Here is a 20,621-nt window from a genome sequence, read left to right as displayed (position 1 = left end):
TATGTGCATTTATATACTGTGAATACAATTCATAGCTATGACACTGGTACTTCACTGACACCAATCTGTGTAATTGTTAAGGCACTTTTCCCATCATTGTATTGAAAGCATATGTAAATATCTTCATAGGTTTTCCAGCCTTTATCTATGTTCAAATGCACATAAGAAACGCAGAGTATAAATACATGTCAAAATAATCAGTTTCTCCTGCATGTAAATACTGTGGTTGCCGAGGAATTCAGTGAGTTTTATGTGTATATATCCTCTTTCAATACTAGTCATAGCACTTTTCAATATTACAGTACTGCCAGTAAGGCAGTTTGCTCAAACTTGTAAAATCAAGATCATTTTTGTAATTGCTTACATCAGGAATTCAGCCTCAGGACACAACAATATCTTTAGTAAACAGCACTCTTTGAAGGGAACAGGAAGCCAAAGGTATATCACACATTCAAAATCACCTAAAATTCAATGATGGTAAATCTCTGGCCCTCAATATGTATCAAGAATAAGACAGTGTTTCACTCTGAAAGATGAAATAACTTAGAAAAGCTCCTCCAAAGCCACAGAGGATACACAGTTAAACAGTGAAGTTACTGTTTTCATCAGTAAAAGTTAAACAGTTTGTCAAAGAAGATGAATTGCACAAATTATTTTGCCATTATGAATTAATCTCTCGTGCCCAAGGGCCATAAACAAACTGGCATAAGAACAAGTAGAGGAGTTCCCAAGACAAAACCCTCAGTTTTGATGAAATTGTGAACAAAAATGTAATACAGCTTACTTGGAAAAACTTCATAAGGAATTAATTGTGAAGTAATCAGTCAGCAGGTCTCAAAAAGCACATCAGTGTATTTTGAACACCAACTTTATATTAGAATATTTCCTTAATCTGCAGTATTTTCACTACAACAAAGAGTCTTTTATACAGAAATCCAAAATTTCAGACAATAGTCCTGTGACGCAGCCAATGTTGGGTAGTACTGCCCCAGGAGCAGGAGTGTTTACTCTGTACTAAAGAAAATCAGAAATCAAGTAGTATTGACATTATTGACATTATTTTTTTGAATTTCTGGAGCAGGAGCATGCTAAAAGCTCTGGTTTTGCTGGGGCTTTCTATGGCATATGGATAAGTGAGGTAGGACAATACTGGATCATTGTTCATCTTCTGTGAATGACTACTCTGTGAGCACACTGTAGTGGTTGTACTGTTATGTTTAATCTTTTTATACATGAATGGTGAGTGTCACTCCCAGAGAAAGCCAGTGTACTATAATTCTCACTCCTCTAAATCTAATATTGTAAATCCTCATTATTTAAAACTATTGTATGTATTTAAAGGTTTTTTTTATTGCTGCTAAGTTGATGTGTAATGTGTTTGGGCTTGCAGTCATGCTGTCTTTGTCAATGTCCCACTCTTGAGAGTTGCCTCATGGGATAGGGAGGTTACTAAAACTTGTTTGTGTTTATCAAAAGATGACAGGAATTCTACCCTGTTGGTATGTGTAGATATGTAATATCAAGAAAAGACCATAACTTCAATTAGACATATAATAAAAACAAGTGAGATAATGTGCACCTCGCACAACAAAAACAGCATCAGTAAATTTAACATTGCATGTTGACACTGTTTTTAATAAGGAATCTGCTGGCTTGCACAATAAGATGTTGTTCTGTGGAGTAAAAAAGGAGGAGAGAGAGAATTTCATGACAGACAAAAGCTTTCACAGAGCTCTACACAAGGGAAGACGGTCGAGGGATTGAAGGCAGATTGCAAAATCCTCTTCTCTTCAGTCAAAGCACAACTGCTAAGGATGCAGAGGGCAGGCAGACAAGAAGCAAATGGTTGATGGAAATCAACTGGTGCCACTGGTACCAGATAATCATGTCAGTCCAGTGTGTTACAGTACCTGTATAAAGCCAGTGGCTGTGGCCCGGAGGCGGCTGGCTGACTCTCCAGTCCTGGCCAGCAGGTTGGGCCAGGTCTGCTCCAGGCAGTGGGTCACTTCAGCCCGGCCCAGCCCCAGTCCTGGGATCAGCTGGCTCAGCAGTAGCCGCAGGAGCTTCAAGGAGGCGTGGAAAACCTAAGGAGGGAGCCAGTGGACATTTAGTGCCAAACTCAGTGGACTTTCCAAGAAAAGCTAACACTGGGGTGATGTCAATTAGCAGAGAGGCTAGACTTGGCAATGTTTAGTTTGAGTTGGTTAGAGTATGCAGATGGAGGGTGGCAGTGAGTAGCTATAATGTGTTTTTGTTTTTTTGTACTCGCTAGCAAGCCAACCAGACATATCAGACCGAAAAGCAAAGACGCCTGCTAACCTGCTTTTTTTTTACAGGTCATTTTAATTACCAGAGCATTGTCAATATTTGTGGAATTTTGTTTCTACTAAAAACATTTAGACCGGAATTACATATAACATACACCCAGGGCAGTCCCAGGATGTAATGCTTAGATCACCGAGTTCCCAGAGAAAGGTGTACTTAACATGAATACAACTGACATTTGTGGAGCAGCACACTAACCATCTTAATGGAGTATTCCGTGTATCAATGTAGCTAGGAAAATAAATCACTAGAATTATTGAGCCACTAGCCTTTTCATTACCATACAAGCCATAGATGACTGCCAGAGAGGGGTTACAAGGCCATCCTTGTCAAAACTGTTTTTTTAAGGAAGCCAGAACGGGAGAGAGAACTGGGGTTGCATTTGGTACAGGGGGAACATTGTTAAGAGTGTACATGTGAGAGTGTGTGAACTAACATGAACGTTATTTCTGTTTGCAACTGGAATCCAGAGAACATGATTAAAAGAAGACAAAGTAAACATATCCACCTTAATGAGGCTGCTTTACTGGCAGCAGTTTCTGTTCAGTTAACTTGGACATCCACACCAAGATCATTTTATTTAGAGGACATGACTCACAGATGACACTTTATCCAGGAGGGCCTTCTTGACCAGGAAGACTGCAGCTCTTATCGTGTTTTTTAGTTCCTCCCTGGGGGTAGTGGGTGAAAGCTCCAAAAGCTTCTTGTACACAGCCAGGAGAGCGTCTTCTCTGTAGGACCAGGTTTTAGAATATGCCCCAGCTACCTGGAAAAGAAGAGAGGACAATTAGCTAAGGGGTTGGGTTAGCACAAATATCACAGTTGTGTGGGTATTACAACAGATATGGATGGAGATTTGCAAATATGTTGTGTAATGTATATAGATCAAATATCTGCCAATGTTATATATAATGTGAAAAATGTCCTCTCTCAGCAGTTCCCAAGTTCTAGGGAGAGTGTTTTATCCCCATTTAGCAGATTACTTTTACTGATTTTCCAGCCCACAAATTCCACTCTCAGGGACCTATTTTCCAGCAGCTGCAGGCAATGGTTTTCATCAAAAAACTCAACCAAAAGAAACAGCACAATACCTGCCCAGCACCACACAGCAGACAGGAAGAAGTTACAACCTAGCCTCAAACATATCTTTGGCATTTCTGTATTGTCGTATCTTACTATTATATTACTTATCTGCTGACATACATGCCGATGCAAATGTATCTGGAGGAGCTAAAACAGGGCGATAGTACAAAGTACAGAATATTCTGAGGGGAGACCAAAAAGCAGTCCAGTAAAAGTACATATGTAGAAATAAAAACCCAAGACGCAGTAAAACCCTTGCTTAGCTAGCTATGTTTTTCCAGCGTTTTTTTTCCTTACCAGGCTTTCTCCGTAGACTTCTATTGGAAGACTAGCCTCTCTCTGGGCCTTCTCTGTCAGTGGCTCTGGCTCTCCGATCATTTCTGGACTGCGTGGAGTCCTTTGGGCATCAGGTCGGGGCGAGTGCTGCTCTGCAGGGCTCTGGACATCCTCAACAGGCACGTCTTTCCTCTGGAGGGTTGGCAGCGGCCTCTCATCATAAGGCACACTGGTAACCTGACAGGACAAGATAATAACATTGGTATTTGAACCCTGGAATATAATATGTACATACATATCCAACATACATTTGTTTTATTATATTTATAGGTGCTGCATAACACACAATATTATACATTTCCCAGCGATCCCTCAGTTCAAAGGCTCAAAGAAAACTAATCTATGCTTTCAAGCCAGAAAACGATGTCCACACTTTTGAAAAATTGATCACCTCTATCCTTGTTCTTTTCACTAACTTTCACCAGTATTTGATTACTCAATAGGTCGATCAGTCAACATCGCAATGACAATGAAAGTTTAACCCCATCTATACGAACGCAAGCTCCATCCAGTCAGCACTGTCTCCTGTACCCAAGTGCCAACTGGCACCCTGCTGCCTCGTACAAGGCTCAAAGCGCTGCCTTGAGGCCAGGTTGGCAGCCGCTGGAGTCAGCCAACTGTTGCACGCTTTTAATTAAATAGTGAAACCCAAACCTACAGTAGGGCTAGTCTCAGTAGGTGGTGAGTAAAGCATAAAAGCCCCTGCTGGTCATAATCTCCCTATGTTCCAACACTACAGAGGCTTAAGGCAGTAGATGTGTTCCCAAGGTGCTGCAGTGGTCTAGATAATTTTTTACAACAATACAGGAATTCATGAATGCAGAACAAGCAACAGGTACAGCTATCTACAATTAGATCACAGACCATCCATGCTCTTCAACAAATGAGTACTAGACAAGCTGTTATTGTTAAAGTGTCTGCAGGTGTTTGATAAAGTGGCACTTACGTCTATATTGGGTACAGCAGCAGGGGTGCACGATGTGTCAGTATGGCTGCTTGGTTTTGGCGCAACAGTTGCTGCGTCTGACTCTTGGTTCTGAGGAGCGTTTGGTTTTTTCTCCTTCCTGAACGTGTCTGTGGAAACAAGCAGCTTGGTGGGGACTGAACGGTGACCTGGAGAGGGCTGAAGTGAGGGAGGATCATAAGCTGGGGATGAATCTGCTGCCTTCATGATCTGGTGACATGATAAGAGGACATAGGTTTAGGCTCATCTTGTCTAACACCTTGGTCAGAAATATATCTTTTTTGTTATTTTTTTGTTACTACACAGGTAAAGCATCGCCGTCAGTGATTGGTGACTGACCATTTCCATGTCCAGCAGGTTGTGGACCTCCAGCTGCTGGTAGACGCTCCTCCTGTACTCCTCCATCAGCTCCTTCTTCTTCTTGGCCAGGTCGTAGTCTTCTTTTTCAATGGCACATCGCTTCTCCACATCATATCGAGCCAAACGCTCCCCAACCTGGAAGAGCCCGCGACAAAGAGAGGTTAAGACAGTCCTGTAGTCCCACAGTGAGCCTACACTGGATGGCCTCATGATGTGTGGATTCATGTCAGTTTATGCATTGATTAAAACTCTATTAGATGTTTACTATTTCTACCAAGCACTGCTGACAGTTTAAGCGATTATTGTCCACCATCTGTACTCATCTTGAAGATGAGAGAAGAGCTTCTGCTGTTATATCTACTGCATGTAGAAACATAAATCACTCTTCGGAAAGATAGAATCTGTACACTGTTTGGACTGTTTGGTCCTGGTCTTAAATACAATTCCATCTACTCTGGTCTAGTTCTTGGTGTGATGTTTTCTTAGAAGATCATTCAAGTTTATTACAATTTTGATCTTATTTTCATGCCTACTGGTATTAATAACATTGCACTCTCCAACTTAATTGCTGAGATCTGGGAATGCAGTGACATTACTAAAGAGGCCGGGGCAAGAAACATGAGCAGTCAGACAATCACACAGGTTCCAGAAAAACCCCAGGTTAGTCGAACTTACTTGGGAGAGAAAACAAAGGTGAACGTTAAAGTTACTACCCAATCTATGAGGTATAAACACCCACCACAGTTTACAGGTTGACTGGTTCAACTTTGACCTGCTGTACTTTATGCAGTTGGGCCGTTTTCCTGTGTAATGAGAGATTATTAACAACATTCCAGGTGCACTCACTTTCAGTTTTACCTCAGAATAAAGTGACTTAGTGACCGATAATGTGGCTAAATTGTCAGCTTGTATGCTTGTGTTTTTTTGTGGCCTCAGACCTCATTACACTGACCTCACTGTGCTTTCAGATCTCAGCAATTACTGTGGTGACAGCACAGTGTTATCATAACCAACAGAAACTTCCAAAAACTACATAAATAAGACCCAAGTTGTAATTAACCAGAATTATCCTTAAAACCTAACTGGAGCTGGTTTGGGGTTTGACACTGCTCTGCCCAATAATACAGCCCTGGTGCCCCATAACAGTAAGTGTGCCACATGGTGAATCATTAAGATTTACAGGCTGGAAATTTGACAACAACTTCCAGTAAGTCAAACACGTAATGTCTTTGTGAGGAAGTTCCATTAGGCTGAATCAAGTTGCTAACCAGGTGCCAAGCGACACAGTCTGAACATCAACGGCTAGTGATTCTTTATTCTCTTTTGGACAAAACCAAGTGGTGCTATAAACATGGTAGCTGTTTCTCCATTCATATTTAGGATCTCCAGCATGTAGTTATTTCTACTCGATAAGCCCCTCCGCTTCCTTCAAGCCGGAAGGCCAATTCTCTGTCTTCAGTCCTATTCTCTGTCTTCAGTCCTATTCTTTCTCTGTCATGTGTTTTCTGATATCGTGTAACATCAAAAACCACCCACTGACATCCTGAAGGTGCGATGACAAGGGATTTTCAGCATGACCACGTTTGCAACTGCTTTGTCCACAATGCTAATATGCCATGCTCACAAGATGCTAGTGTGTATGTGTGTTATCTAGTTACAGAAAGGCTTGCGGTTGGGAATGGGAGAGACACTACCGGAGGACAATCACCGCAGCTGTTGAGCTTATTAAGAATTCATGGTCAGCATGGTAACAATATATACAAAGGAGGTCAGTAACAGGAATCTGAACAATGTTTAACAACTACTGTTACAAACAGTGGTGAAATTGCAATGGATATCTGTTAAAAAAAGAAAACGAGCTACACAAAGTTGAGATTTGCAAGGAAGAAAAATGTATATTGGTAACAGTGGCAGTGGGCGGATGGTGATAGCTGGACCTGAATTATGTCCCTTAAATGTATGGCTTATTTTAGAAACACTACGTAAAGTATGAATATAACAGCCAGTTTCTGAAAGGAGTCCAGAACCGTAGTGGAAGATGTTTTCAGATCCTTTACTTAAGTAAAACATGGTCCCCACTCTTCTTAAGAAATCATTTTCCAGGATTTTTTCTGACAACACAGGACTGCACTCACTGACAGTCATATAATGTAAGGGTACGTCTACTATTAACGTGGAACTGCAGTTTTATTCCTCCTTGTTAAATGATGCAGGTTCACAATGAAGTGTCTCAGGTTCATTACAGGTAAGTGGTCAACACTCGCATCTGCTCGCTTTGGTGGTACACCTTGACAATTCTCACCACAGCTCATTTTTCTGCTGTAGTCTCAGTGGAGCTGAGCAACAGTCTCTTGTGAATTGACTACAGGTTACTAAAGTTTTAACCATAACACTGACTACTCTACGCTGAAAAGATCTCCACAGGTTTGTTACACTTCATGTATGTTAACCCGCTCTGAAGTGTCCTACCGACAGGATACACACCCAGGCTTACACAGACCATCTGAAAGAGGGGATAAAATAACATTTAAATTTTCCAGGACAAGGATATTTGGTCATTTTATTACATTTTCAAGTATTTCCATGACTTGAAAACTAGTCTCTAAATTTCCCAGGTTTTCCAGGGCGCGTGGGAACCCTGTAAGAGTTGCAATACCACAGTGTAAAAACTACCCCACCAGAAGTAAAGGCTCTGCAATCAAAATGTAAAAGTAGTGTCAGCTATATGTCCTTAATTCATCAAAAGTCCTCTTCAGTGTTTGTATTGATATTATATCAATATTATTATTATTATCTCTATTATTATATTTATATTGCATTATTATTATTGATATATTCATGTGTAAGAGAAGCATTTTAATATTGTAGCTGGCTGAGTAAACAGCTGTAAATCTTAATGTATCTTAATCTACAAAGTAACTATAACTGAGAAATGTAGTGGAGTAAAAAGGAAAATCTTCTGAAATGTAGTGGAGCAGAAAGTAAGTAGAAATTGTAAGAGTATTTGAGTAAATGTACTCTGTTACATTCCACCACTGGTACAGAATGAGGTTGAAATCTGGGAATAAAGATAAATATTTTTTTCCAAAATCTACTCCATTTAATCTATTCTACTGTAGAACTGTACATTCTTCCAGTACCCAGGGATATTTAGCATGGGTGTGCTAGTGTGTCTGTGTGTTGGCCGTACTTCGCGTTTGTACTGAAACAAAGACGCATTCTCCAAACCCCGTTAACATTGCAACTGTCGTGGCTAAATGCTGCAGTCCAACCTCAGATTATATTAATATAACTGGATCCACTGTTCAGCGGCAGCTCGTCCCTTTACTTTTCATGCAAAACTAACACTTTACAGTCCAGCAGTGTAGGAAAATGTTAAGTGTGAATGAAACAGAGTGCCAAATTTGCAAAACAAAATTTTTCAGGTAGAACTACAGCAGGTAGAGCTGGCCAGCTTAAGGGAGCATAAAAAAAAAAAAACGGGGGAAAACATCTAGTCTGGCACCTAACAATACATCTACCAACATCTGTAAAGCTCACTAATTAAAACGCTGTATTTGTTTTAATTGAGTACTTTTAAATCTTCTGTTGGCCCTATATATTTTTTTTCAGACTGTGATTCATTAAGACTCTTAAATGCTCTCACTGCAGAGAGAACACATCCTGGTATTTGTGGTGCATATTGCTCAAACATGAGCAAATATTTGGTGTCAGTGTATTGAAGCCACCCAGTCTGTCTCCCAGCAACCACAGCACCTTTTGCAGGTCTGCGATGGCCTGCTTCAGATTCTTGGCCTGCTCGTATTTCTCCTGCCGGACCATTTCCTGCTTCTTTTGGTCCAGGAGACGGATGATGTGTGCAACTTCGGGGTCCTGGTACATGTCGAAGGCCAGGTCGTCCAAGGGGGAGATGGATTCACATTTGCTGGGTGCAAGACAAGCACACAAAGAAACATTTGAAACATGAAATAAAGAGAAATATTAAAACACACTTGTTTTGTGAGGTCTGAGCTTGTTACACTATAGAAAACACAACAGCTGATTTAGTCCCTGAATTCATTAGAGATAATGCCAGTTTAAAATGTGTCATCATCCATTAAATGGGCTCAATATTGTGCAATTCCTGATGAAAGGGGGAAAAACACTGACTGACCCCCCAAGGAGTGAGACCCTGAGGTGAAACATCTCTTGGGGGTTGATATATTAAAAGAAAAAAACAATTTCGAAATGTGTTTTCCTCTTTTCATGGGCGGCCACCTGCATTGTCTTCAAATGCGAGTGACCTTGAATGCCTTATTGGTTGGCTTCCAGACGAAATGGCTTTGTTGAACAATGTTATTGTCACAAGACAAAGAAACCAGGGTTCAATGGCCTAGCCTCACCCCATGAAGGTCGTGTCCAAGGCTGCTTCCAGCTGGGTACTGTTGAGGTAGTGTTCGATCAGCTGCTCTCTGCTTGGCTGGGGGTAAACAGATGGACAAATTACACACACGTGCATATATACTCTTGTATTACTGTGCTCAGGAAGACCTGACCATTGTCTTCTAATCCCATTAGCTTTAAGGTGATCCTCAACTTCAACCCTCACCTTAAAACTGACCAAAACACTGCCAGAATGACTTCACCAAAACTCCCTGGCCCTTACAATTGTACACACACCCCAAAACCAATCGTTAATCAACACCTCCAAGGTAAAGCCAAATATGTAGACTTGTAATCCACTGCTCTCACCTGAAATGTGAAAAAGTGGCCAATCATTACGAGAACAGGACACTGTCTATTGATGACATCATTATTGCAGAACTTTATGAGCAACAGCATTCAATATGAAGCAGGACAAACTTCCTGGTAGAGCAGAGAACCACTTTCTGTTAGCCAGCAATAAGTAGGAACAAGGACAATATTGTACACTTTGATTATTATTATACAGCATGTAGTTATTCTCCTTGAAATGAGAAGCTAAATTACAGGCCCAATGTGTTTTGATGGATTGATATGTTACAAACCTATTTGAAAGTGTTAATGTTACACCATCTTTATTTGTCACTGACAGACAGAAATTCAGATAGTATTGGATTTAAATGTCTTGTCTCTTTCTGCCACCACCCCAATACAATAGAACTGATGGAATTTAGTTGGCACTGGTAATTGATTGTTTTCATTTTCAGTTAATCTGTTGATCATTTTCTGGATTAATCGATGAGTTGTTTGTCTCCATTAATTGTCAGAAAATGGTGAAAAATCTTGAGGCCCAATTGAAGTCCTCAAATGTCTTGTTTTGTCCGTAACCCAAGGATATTCAGTTTACTGTCATATAGGACTAAAGTAACAAGGAAATATTGTAAGCTAAAACCAGAGAATGCAGGCATTTTCTCTTAAAAAATGACTCACAAAGATTAATCAATTGTCAAAATGTTTGATGATTAATTAAATAGTTGACAACTAATTGGTTAATTGGCCAATTGTCCAATTGACTAGTTGTTACAGCTCTAACGAAACAGAATTTAAAAATTAGGTTTAAATTCTCAATTGAGAAACAATGTACCTTGTTGCTCTGGACAAATCCTCAGGTAGTGAACAGTTATCTGCTACTACTTTTCAACAAAGGAATAATCCCAATGAAAAAAGGTGACAGTGTGTTCTGTAAACTATTCAGAAGGACAGGGCATCTCCATGAAAGAGGCCGCTAGAAAACCCAGTGAAAGTCTGTCTGTGAGCAAAGAAAGCAGAAAAAAACAGTGGAGCTCAACAACCTATAATAAAACCAGAAAATAAATGTGTAAATAATAACAAAAACACGTCTGAGGATTATCTGTACAATTCAAGGGATCACAAATGACTTGTTTAATGAGAGTGGGAGAGCAGGAACACATTTTGACATGTCACAGTATGAAAAGCAAAGATGTAAACAATAAAATGAATGATGGCTGAGTGTAACTGCTTCAGTTTCAAGATCCTGGTATTGTGCATGCTTGCTCACTGTCAGACCGTCATGACTTACTGCGACACACAGAGTGTTAATACACATGTGCTGTTCCTATTACAAAAAGTCAAAATGTCTGCTGTGATTAATGCCTGTTACACTGCCATTTATGGTAGTAAAATGTAAATACCACAAAAATAAATAAAAAGTTAGAGCAGGCTCAAAAAAAGCTTGTGCTTTCTCAGCAGTGTAAAGTCCAGAGACATCTCAAAGACAGATCTCGCAAAACCTGGACAAACCCATGGCTGCTGCAGTAGCCATGGGTTTGAATCCAACCTGTGACCCTTTGCTGCGTGTCATCCCCTCTCTCTCCCCCCTTTCTTGTCACTCTTCAGCTGTCACTATTGATTAAAGACAATAAAAGCCTAAAAAAAATGTAAAAAACCCAAAACAATTTGAATGAACTGACGCTTGAATAATTCTCACTGTATCCACACCACAGTCTCCCTCCACAGGACAAACACAACTTCCACCCACGGAACACATATAAGAGAACAAGATCCAACCGACCCTCCAAGCAAGATCACCGCTGCGGTGGAGGTGCTCAGAGTCGGATTAATGGAGCAACAATGCACAGCCTGTTCATTGGAATCTGTGCGAGTGTGTGTCCATGTCTTTCCATGTCTCTGTGTCTGTGTGTGTTTTAAGGTGCTCCCTCTCTTCCAGGACCTGTCCATCTGCAGGACTATCTGATTACACTGGCAAACTAAAGGCCTCCTGTGTGATTACATACTGTCCCCCCTTTGTGTCTCATTACTACATTCCTGACACATATACACACACACCTACACACACACACTATTCGGGTTAACACGTGTGCATATAGACACACTTATACAGTATCTTTGGATCAGTGACTTTGTATAAATACTGCATATAACATCTATGCAATGTATCTATTACATAATATAGCTATGTAAGCCAGTATATCCTCTCCATGTCATTTTCTAATAATACAACACCATCAAATACTGCCTCAAAGGGTACAAATAAGTGAAATCAACAACTCTCTGACATAGTCTCAGCTAATTTTAAGCTTCACATTATTCAGGGCCATTGTACTCAATTTGCATTATATCATGTAGGTATTATTTTTGTGTACTCATATGGACAGGTAATAGAAATATATATATATATATATATATATATATATATATATATATGTAAACTGTATATGATATAAGATATGTGAGGAAGACTTTGACCTGCCAAAAGTTCAAACTGTCACAGTGCAACATCAGTGGATGGATGAGGAAATGTCAATCAGCCCTATTCTAAGTGACTGATGACAGAGCAATGTCTCACAAAATCACAGCGCAACATCGCCATCTACTGCTGTGCAGATGTAAGTTAAGTGATGGGTGACAGGTGAAGGAGAGTGCTCACTTACAATTGTGTTAAAAGCATTCCCATCCAAAGAATCTCCCAGAACATTAATGGCAACCAAAGAAACCTGAAATCACAAACAGATGGTTGGTGCGGTGGTTGAATGAAACATAACTGCGTGAGAAAATCAAAAATCAATGCATGTGATAAATGAGTGAGTGCTGGGTGGTAATAGCTGAACTATTTTACTGCAGTTTAATGCATAGAGCTGGTGATGTTCAATATCTGTATTTTCATCGTCAACAAATCATATGAAAAGACCAAAACTAACAACAAAGTAATGACTGTGTAGTCAAAGCTTAACTTTTTCCTCTGTGCCAGAGAGCTTCATTGTTGTCCAAAAATACCTAAATAAGCCACACTGTTGCACTAGGTGACACATTATTTTATTACCATGAACCCACACTTTATTCTTTATTCTGAGTTTATTCTGAGTCAATCCAACATAAACTTTCCTGTTACTGTAAATACTGAATAAAGCACCAAATGTGTATTCATCTTTGTCTGTAAGGAGTCCCTAACAAATCCACTATTTACTCCTGTTTGTTTAATGTGCCCAGCATTTTCAGAAAATTATTTTGCCTGATTAAAAATTAACCTATATATCTGTTACCTGTTTTTAAAGATTTAAATCTTCAGTAGGCACAAATGGAGCTTGGGGCAGAGTGTCATAGACAAGGGAGGGAAGTACTGAGAGATTTTCATGGTCTTTTCATGGGATTTGTAGGAAGAAAAAAATAAAGAATAAAATCAGTCTTATCCTAAAAAGAAGGTTTCAAAGACCTTGCTACCTGGAACTGAATTTGAAAACTCTAATTCAAGTTACAAATCTGTAAATAGAAACCTTTAAATGTTTAAAAAAAAGACCTGCACCTATTAAATCACATTCATTGCTGGTTATTTTAAAAGAAGCCACACAGTTTGAAGAACTATCTTCATGAGATATACTGTAATCCCTCTCAAATTACCCTAAAATTGTTCATTTTCAGCCACATTTACACTAGTCTTTAAAATGTAAACTTTAAATGATCTAAAAAACTAATGTTTAAAAGAACAGAAAACGCTGCATCTAGAACAGCTGTTAATGATCTGATGTCTTTTAAACAATGTAACCTAACTCGTCCACATAAACCAAGTGGCTCACAGTTTGGATCAATCTTCTGTACCAGGCAAAAGTTCTTGGTAGTGAAATGGTGGTGTAGGTGCGTCGCTCCAATCTAGCGGAGTACCTGATTGTAGTTATTGTAACGGTTGACATGGTTCCTGTGGAAGGTTATTCTCAGGTACGTTCCGATGGCGTCTACATGCACCGACTTCAGCTCCCGAGCTTTGAAGCCTGTCTTCTCGTTGTCCGACAAAGACACGTACCTGTGGTGAAAGTACAGTGTTGCTGACATACAGAAGACTAAAATGCATGATATACTGTACATTTTATTTATCTATATGGAGTGATTCATACTAGATGTTTCGTAGCAGTGAGCAGCACCTGTGCAGCACATGGGGACCTATTCCAGTTGTTAGTCAGTGCTTTGAGCAAGGGCAATGACATATCATTGCTAACGTGCACGTATTTTGGCCCGAGCACACTCCCCTCAGGGACCCTGCAACTTATGGCCTTAAGAACAGAAACCATCCCATCAACATCTGGTAAAATGCTAAAACTTCGACTATTGAATGCCCTTTGGAGATCCAATATGACTACCATAGAGCTTCCCTTCATGGTACGGTCAGTTAGACCCAAAATCAAAACCAGATCAAAGGAACAAAGCAGGGTGTCTAAGGAGCATCATTACCAGGTGCCTGTCCACACCAGATAAAAAACTGCTGACAGTACTGGTCACTTGAACACCTGAACAACAAAAACAACCTATGTTTATGTTTGTGCAGTTGTGTATAAAAAAAATGTCAAAACCAAGCCTGGCCGAGTCTGCAGTCTCACCCAAGTCTGCGAAGCTGCCCAGGGAACCCTGGGCTGCCGGTTTCAGGAAGGGTGTCTCCAATATGGAACTCCACCTTTGCTGGGATCAGGTACTGGTGGGCTAGCAGCTGCAGCTTCCTCACCCTACTTCTCTCCACCAGCTGGAGGGTGATGTGCTGAGGGTAGGAGCACAGCCTGCAGGAATATTTGATTCACACAACATTGAGTGTTTAAAGAAAACTGCCATTCATAAAATAATGATTTGCTTTTGCATAGCATAATGTTGCCATGAATGAAATGTGACATGCGTTTGTGTTAATGTACCTGCTGGATCTCCAGCCATTGACTGTGGGTGCATGGACCATGAGCTCCTTGGCACTGAAGTTGTCCTCATGACTTGAAGAGTTGACCACAATGAATCCTATCTTTCTGGGCATCCCTCTGATAGAAACTGATCACAAAGAACACATAGAAGACATTTTATTTTTCTCACATTTAATATTTGAAATAGCAGAAAGAAATTCAATTAGTGACTATGATAAATGTAAAGATGATGTTCAGGGTGATTCAACAATTTACTTATTTTACAGACCTGGACATAACGTGTCTATAAAGTACACCAAGTACATTCAGTGTGATATTTTCAGTCCAGTTTAATTACTTGTGATCAGATTGTTTCAGAATTAAATATAGCCAATTTTGGACTGCATTTTCTTTAAGCATTGCTCTTGTATGGGGGCTCCTATTCAACATTTGACAACTTTGACTTTTTTTTCTGAATTAAAAAATAGTCCTTACCTAAATAGTAGTTAATTCCTTAGTAGAAATAAATGTGTATATTTCTCAAGGTAAAGTAATTTAAAAAGAAGTATAGGTTAGGTATTACCACTAGTACTGAAAACTGCACCCAACCCAGAATAAACTCGAGAGGACTGCCAAAACACTTTGTCCATCTGTCCAGCTAAACCACTTACAACCCAACGCAATATTAATATAATAATACAGTCAGAACTGTTTAATGTCACTACACGTTTTGACCAAATGATGCTCAACAAACTTGTCAGCAATTAGGCAGTAATTACTAAAGAACAGAATAGGAACAACATATTTCATGAATTTAACAGAAACAGAATAACTTTCAGACTATTATTGTTCAGACTAAACAACCTTTGGCTATGTAGCAGTCAGTCTGGCCTTTATTCATCATTTATGTGTACTGAAGGTACGTCAGTAGCTGTAAGTACGGGTGCAAGAGGCTTAAAGATTTGCTGAGGGGTTTATCTCTGTCACATAAAACAGAAAAAATTAAAAGGCCAGTTTACAGCATGAAGTTTGGCGTGTGGTTCTCTTTAGGTAAAATAAACTATCCTCGATATGGCACCCCCCCCCTTGGGTAGGACAGTCATTCTTGCTGACTTGCACATGCTGCGCGGGGGGCATTAGCTAGCTAACTGTTAACTACTCAATCAGCCAACATGGCTAGTCTTACACTGGCTGTATTATAAAGGTATTTAGACCGGCTAAAATCCCACAAAGGTGCTGACAACTGTCATTCGTTATGTCCTACCTTCTGTTGTTATACATTTCAGAGTAAATATAAGTTTTCCTGCTTGTATTTCAAAGAAATCTTACCACAAACATCACCGTAATGTTGACAGCTCGTACTCCCATCGCATCTCCATAACCACCGCTGACAACAACCAGCGCGGACATGCGCAATGGCAGGAGTGTCGTCAGTCGCAATGGATTGTAGTCAATGTAGTTTTATACACTTGTAGCTCGTTTTTGACTTTAGCAGTTATTAGTTAAATCCAAATTTAACGGCTTTGGGTGTATTATGTATTCTGCCTAAGTCTTGAGACAAGTTAATATCGATAAACATTCAAAATACATTTTATAATGCGTTTCTAACTTCCTTCCGGTCATCGGGTGGAGCGGAGCATACGTCGACTTCAGGAAGTCAATCCTTTGGCTCCAAAATAAAAGCACGGTATAAAGCGGTAACATCAAACTCGTTAGCTCTTCTAATATTGCAGCATATATAATACTCGTGATATAAATGTTAGACTAAATAAATAAATAAAAAAATTACCACAAGTTAATAAGAGATGCACCGAGCTCACAATTCTTTAATACTTGAAGTTTTGAAAGAAATAATAATCCTTCTTAATACATGAGTTATTTAAGTCATGTTTTGATTATAATGATTCGGTATATTGACACAAAAATGCACATTTACCACGCAAAAATCCAAATGACCAGAATATTTCAATTTATTTTGAAATATTTAAACGGATATCGTGTACTTTATTGTCTCGGCTATTTTGACAAGAGTACTAGCAGCATGGATGACATGGAGAAATGGCCAGAAATAGAGAAAGCAGCGACAGGGAAGAGACGTGAACTGGTTTTACAGGGTCCAGCTGTCGACGAGAGAATCTCCTCTAATGGAGGTCTCTCCTCTGATATCTATTCCCTCACACTGCTGAATTATCTGGAGGTCAGCCAGTGCCCGAGTCTGACTGAGATCCACGAGGACATCCAGCATCTGACAAACCTCCAAAGCCTCATCCTGTGTAGGAACAAGCTAGCCTCCATCCCGAATGTCGTCGGCAACCTCAAGTCCCTGAAGGTCCTGGACCTTTCAGTCAACAACCTCAGGGTTTTGCCAGAGGGAATCACTCAGTTAAGGGAGCTTAACACTCTCAACGTGAGCTGTAACAGCCTGGAGGTCCTGCCAGAGGGACTGAGCCAGTGCACCAAGCTCTCCACCATCAACATCTCCAAGAACCGCATCACTGGTTTCCCCGCTGATTTCTACTCCGAGAAGCTAGATCTCCTCAGCTCACTGGTCGCCTCTGACAACTCCATCGACCAGCTGAGTGGAGATGTTCACAAGCTAGCTGCTCTCAAGGTGGGCCGAACCTCACTCCCAGATCTTTAACACATACATAACCAATACGACATCATTTATATAAATGTGTTTGAGTTGCTGGTCCACCCGTATAACTTACAATACATTCCATACCCCAAGCAGCTCTCTTATACATATCATGTCGTCTTGTGGTGGTGATTTTCTTTAATAAAAAATTCTTCTGGGTGGATCAAATGTGCTCCGAATTTAACTACTAACTATCACTAGTTTAGGTGTATATTTTAAATGATAGTAAACAAGGTTTACATTTGCTGATGGGGCATTGCATCACTAAAATGTCATGTTTTCAAACGGAGTTTGGTGGGTAACATCCACACAACCAGCTTAAATGCAATATCCTCTTTTCTGTTGTTGTTTTCCCCTTGCATAGCACTTGAAACTGGGCATAGCTGATGCTCTTTGCCATCTCATGCCCTTGGTTTTGTCTTCCCAGGTGCTGGATCTCTCCAACAACAAGCTGAATGAGATTCCCTCCGATCTGAGCGACTGCCCCAAGCTAAAAGAGATCAACTTCAAAGGCAACAAGTTGAACGACAAACGTCTGGAGAAGATGGTCAACGGCTGCCAGACCAAGTCCATCCTCGACTACCTCAGAGGAAAAGGGAAACAGGGAGAGGATGGAGGTAACGCGGAGGGGGGTCGCAATGCAGACAGGGGGAAAAGGCAGCAGCAGAGGAAGAAGAAGGAGAAGGTGGCAGACGAACAGGATGAGATGGAGGAGCTGAACAAGATAGTGGTGAGAGTTCTCCATGTTTCGGATGCCCCTACGGCACTGGAAGTCACAGTGAGTGCAGAGGTGAAAGATGTTCGGCCGTACTTGGTGTGCTGCGTGGTCCGAGGCATGAACCTAAATTCTGGGAATGCTCTCAAACGGTTCCTGGTGGCTCAGGTAAGGTCAATCCCCTCACAAGGTGGCATACATTGGTGCGCAAGTGTGTAGTTTTGTCACCGAAAAAGACTCACCTGTTTATTTTTCTAGACAAAGCTTCACGATGACTTGTGTGGTAAAAGGACCACCGCAACCATCGCAACTCATGATGTGCAGCTTCTCAAAGCTCCTCTGATTTATGATGTTAAACCACCTACCCAGCTGAAGGTATGCTAACGCAGAATGGTTGGCTCATTATTTTCAGATTTGAATCCACTTCTTAGGACAGCCAGGCATTAAAAATCTATCAATTGCATTAATCAAATCAAATAATAATGAAATTAAATCAGTTTTGTTATTTTTATGTTTGAAACGTCCGAATGTCACATAAGAACACAATGTTTGTCAGATTGTGCCACTGGGCCGGAAGGAGATGACGGCCATCGAGCTGATAAGACACCTTCAGCTGGAGGCTGACGAGCTGAGGAAGCAGAAGAAGAGGCAGAACGTCACTGGACTCCACAAGTAAGTACAACTCATGGCGCTTTGGAAAGATCCCCAGTAGTTATCTGCTGGACTTGCACAAGACATCTGCATAACCTGGTTGCTGTTAGGTTTGAACACATGAGGGCAGTATAAGTATGTTGGACCACAGTATCTGCAGGTACTTGTAATCAGAGCCTGACAAAAAGAAAATAGAATTTAAAGATCCATTTAAAGATTATTGATGTGTATTAATGGCATATTTAAATAGTTGATTATGATAATTGACATGATTGACTTATAAAATCATCAATACCACCAATGTTTTTTTCAATCTATGATTAATGCACAGATAAAACAACACACACCAAATGAAACTTACAATAATTTCAAGTTAACATCACCTGCTATGCATCTATTACACTTGCTTAAGCCTTTTATAATGTTGTCTCTCAACTATTCTATTATTTTACAGGTACCTGCAAATTCTGCAGGGAAAGGCCCTCTATCCCTGCCTAGTGGATGCAGAGGGACACGTGATCTCATTCCCACCTATAACCAACAGCGAGAAAACCAAGGTGTGCATGTCTATTTTCATCCTGGTAATCATAACTGTGTCCTCCCATAAGAGAGGATTTCATATTAAATGCTGTCATACGCTGGGCATTGATGCTGACAGAAGAAAAAAAACCCAATAACACACTGACATACATCTTATTGTTTGTGCCTCATTGTCTTATTGTAGCCCACACTTTGGGCTCTGTGTCTGGTCATGGGCAGAATTACATAATCAGCTGATTGTACTTTACAGATCAAGAAGACGACCAAAGAGTTGTTCTTGGAGGTGACGAGTGGAACCAGCCTGCAGACATGTAAAGATGTCATGGACGCTCTGATTGTAGTAAGTTTCACTTTTTCTCTCTCTTTTCTTTCTTTTTTTTTTTTTATACTAACTGCTAATGACGATTAGCATGCAATCCATACTGTATACAATTAGTATATAATCTTTATGTCCACTGCCTCCCTCTTTCTTCACCTCTGTTTTCCTGTTTTGGATTTGTTTGACCTTTTTGAGTGTTTATTTTGAAACCTCTGGAGTTTTCATCTAGGAGATAATTGGTAGATTATTTTCTTATATTGTAGATTTAGTGTCATAGTTTCTGTGTTGCAGTTGTACACAATCAGCAGTAACAAATCACACACAGGCATTTAAAGGGCATTTCCTGTTTCTTCACAGAAAATGGCAGAGTTGAACAAGTTCACCGCAGAGCATCAGGAGGAGGCGGGGTCAGATGGCGAAGGGGACGGCCCACAAGAGCCAACCGGCAGCGAACTGATCATCCAGCAGGTCCGAACATTGGACCAGGACGGGAACTTGAAGGTTGTCTACCCGTCAAAGACCGACCTCTCCAACGACGTCAGCAACTTGAACGTCATTTGGTAGTGGTGATGATGATGCGGATAACCTCTGATGTTTACACCCACTCACGTGCTACATGAAGTCATTTTAACAGATTCACATTGTGGGGCATTAAAGCTTTTGACAACACGCAACAAAATTACATCCCTTTACTTCAGGGAGCCCAGAAAATCTGATCCTGTCGGATTTTTTTGTGACTAAAACAAAATTCAGCAGACGCTTGATTTTTAGTGATAATTGTTGCCTGTTGACGAATGTTAACATTTCTGATTAATGTACAGCTTTTTGAACCACATGTAGTAATACTTTAATAAATCTCTTTGCCACTTCCTGACAGCATGATCAACATGGCATACTGTATGTGAAAAGATCCTTATTTTTGTATTATTTACAAACTTTCCTGTTGGTAAAATGAATTTTGTTTAACTGACATTAACTTAAACTTGGACTGGTCTACTTATCTGTACCACTGGATGATTTGTATGACTATTTATCAACTTAAAGTATTGGCATTTTTCCTTTAAGCAGCAGCAAATAATTATGAATTACACTTAGATTGA

The 20,621-nt window shown here is 40.2% G+C and overlaps 2 protein-coding genes across 5 annotated transcripts in view; one reads left to right on the top strand and one right to left on the bottom strand.

Moving 5' to 3' along the window:
• cep104 (centrosomal protein 104) overlaps positions 1–16,065 on the bottom strand; it is a 34,497-nt gene extending 18,432 nt beyond the window's left edge. For 2 of the 4 annotated variants that reach the window (XM_051424894.1, XM_051424895.1), the window contains exons 1-12: positions 15,988–16,065; positions 14,680–14,806; positions 14,377–14,550; positions 13,667–13,805; positions 12,442–12,504; positions 9,451–9,527; positions 8,825–8,993; positions 5,048–5,203; positions 4,691–4,918; positions 3,706–3,921; positions 2,924–3,091; positions 1,911–2,084 (exon numbers count right to left, since the gene is read on the bottom strand). In XM_051424894.1, the coding sequence (XP_051280854.1) occupies positions 1,911–2,084; positions 2,924–3,091; positions 3,706–3,921; positions 4,691–4,918; positions 5,048–5,203; positions 8,825–8,993; positions 9,451–9,527; positions 12,442–12,504; positions 13,667–13,805; positions 14,377–14,550; positions 14,680–14,792 (1,677 nt within the window). In that variant the 5' untranslated portion in view covers positions 14,793–14,806; positions 15,988–16,065. Of the gene's footprint in view, positions 1–1,910; positions 2,085–2,923; positions 3,092–3,705; positions 3,922–4,690; positions 4,919–5,047; positions 5,204–8,824; positions 8,994–9,450; positions 9,528–9,799; positions 9,921–12,441; positions 12,505–13,666; positions 13,806–14,376; positions 14,551–14,679; positions 14,807–15,987 lie in introns of those variants that run through there. The other 2 variants (XM_051424896.1, XM_051424897.1) reach the window with 2 other exon arrangements.
• A 600-nt stretch (positions 16,066–16,665) lies between these two features.
• Positions 16,666–20,615, top strand: lrrc47 (leucine rich repeat containing 47). Its single transcript, XM_051424902.1, has 7 exons — positions 16,666–17,269; positions 17,724–18,179; positions 18,270–18,386; positions 18,568–18,683; positions 19,117–19,219; positions 19,453–19,542; positions 19,879–20,615. Exons 1-7 carry the CDS (start codon positions 16,700–16,702, stop codon positions 20,083–20,085), a joined length of 1,659 nt encoding a protein of 552 aa, XP_051280862.1. The 5' UTR covers positions 16,666–16,699; the 3' UTR covers positions 20,086–20,615.
• The last annotated feature ends 6 nt before the right edge of the window (positions 20,616–20,621 follow it).

Source organism: Dicentrarchus labrax, unplaced genomic scaffold, assembly GCF_905237075.1.
Source record: "Dicentrarchus labrax unplaced genomic scaffold, dlabrax2021, whole genome shotgun sequence".
In the NCBI taxonomy this organism is placed as follows: domain Eukaryota; kingdom Metazoa; phylum Chordata; class Actinopteri; family Moronidae; genus Dicentrarchus; species Dicentrarchus labrax.
The sequence above is the reverse complement of the archived record's forward strand: the minus strand, read 5'-3'. Positions and strand labels throughout refer to the sequence as shown.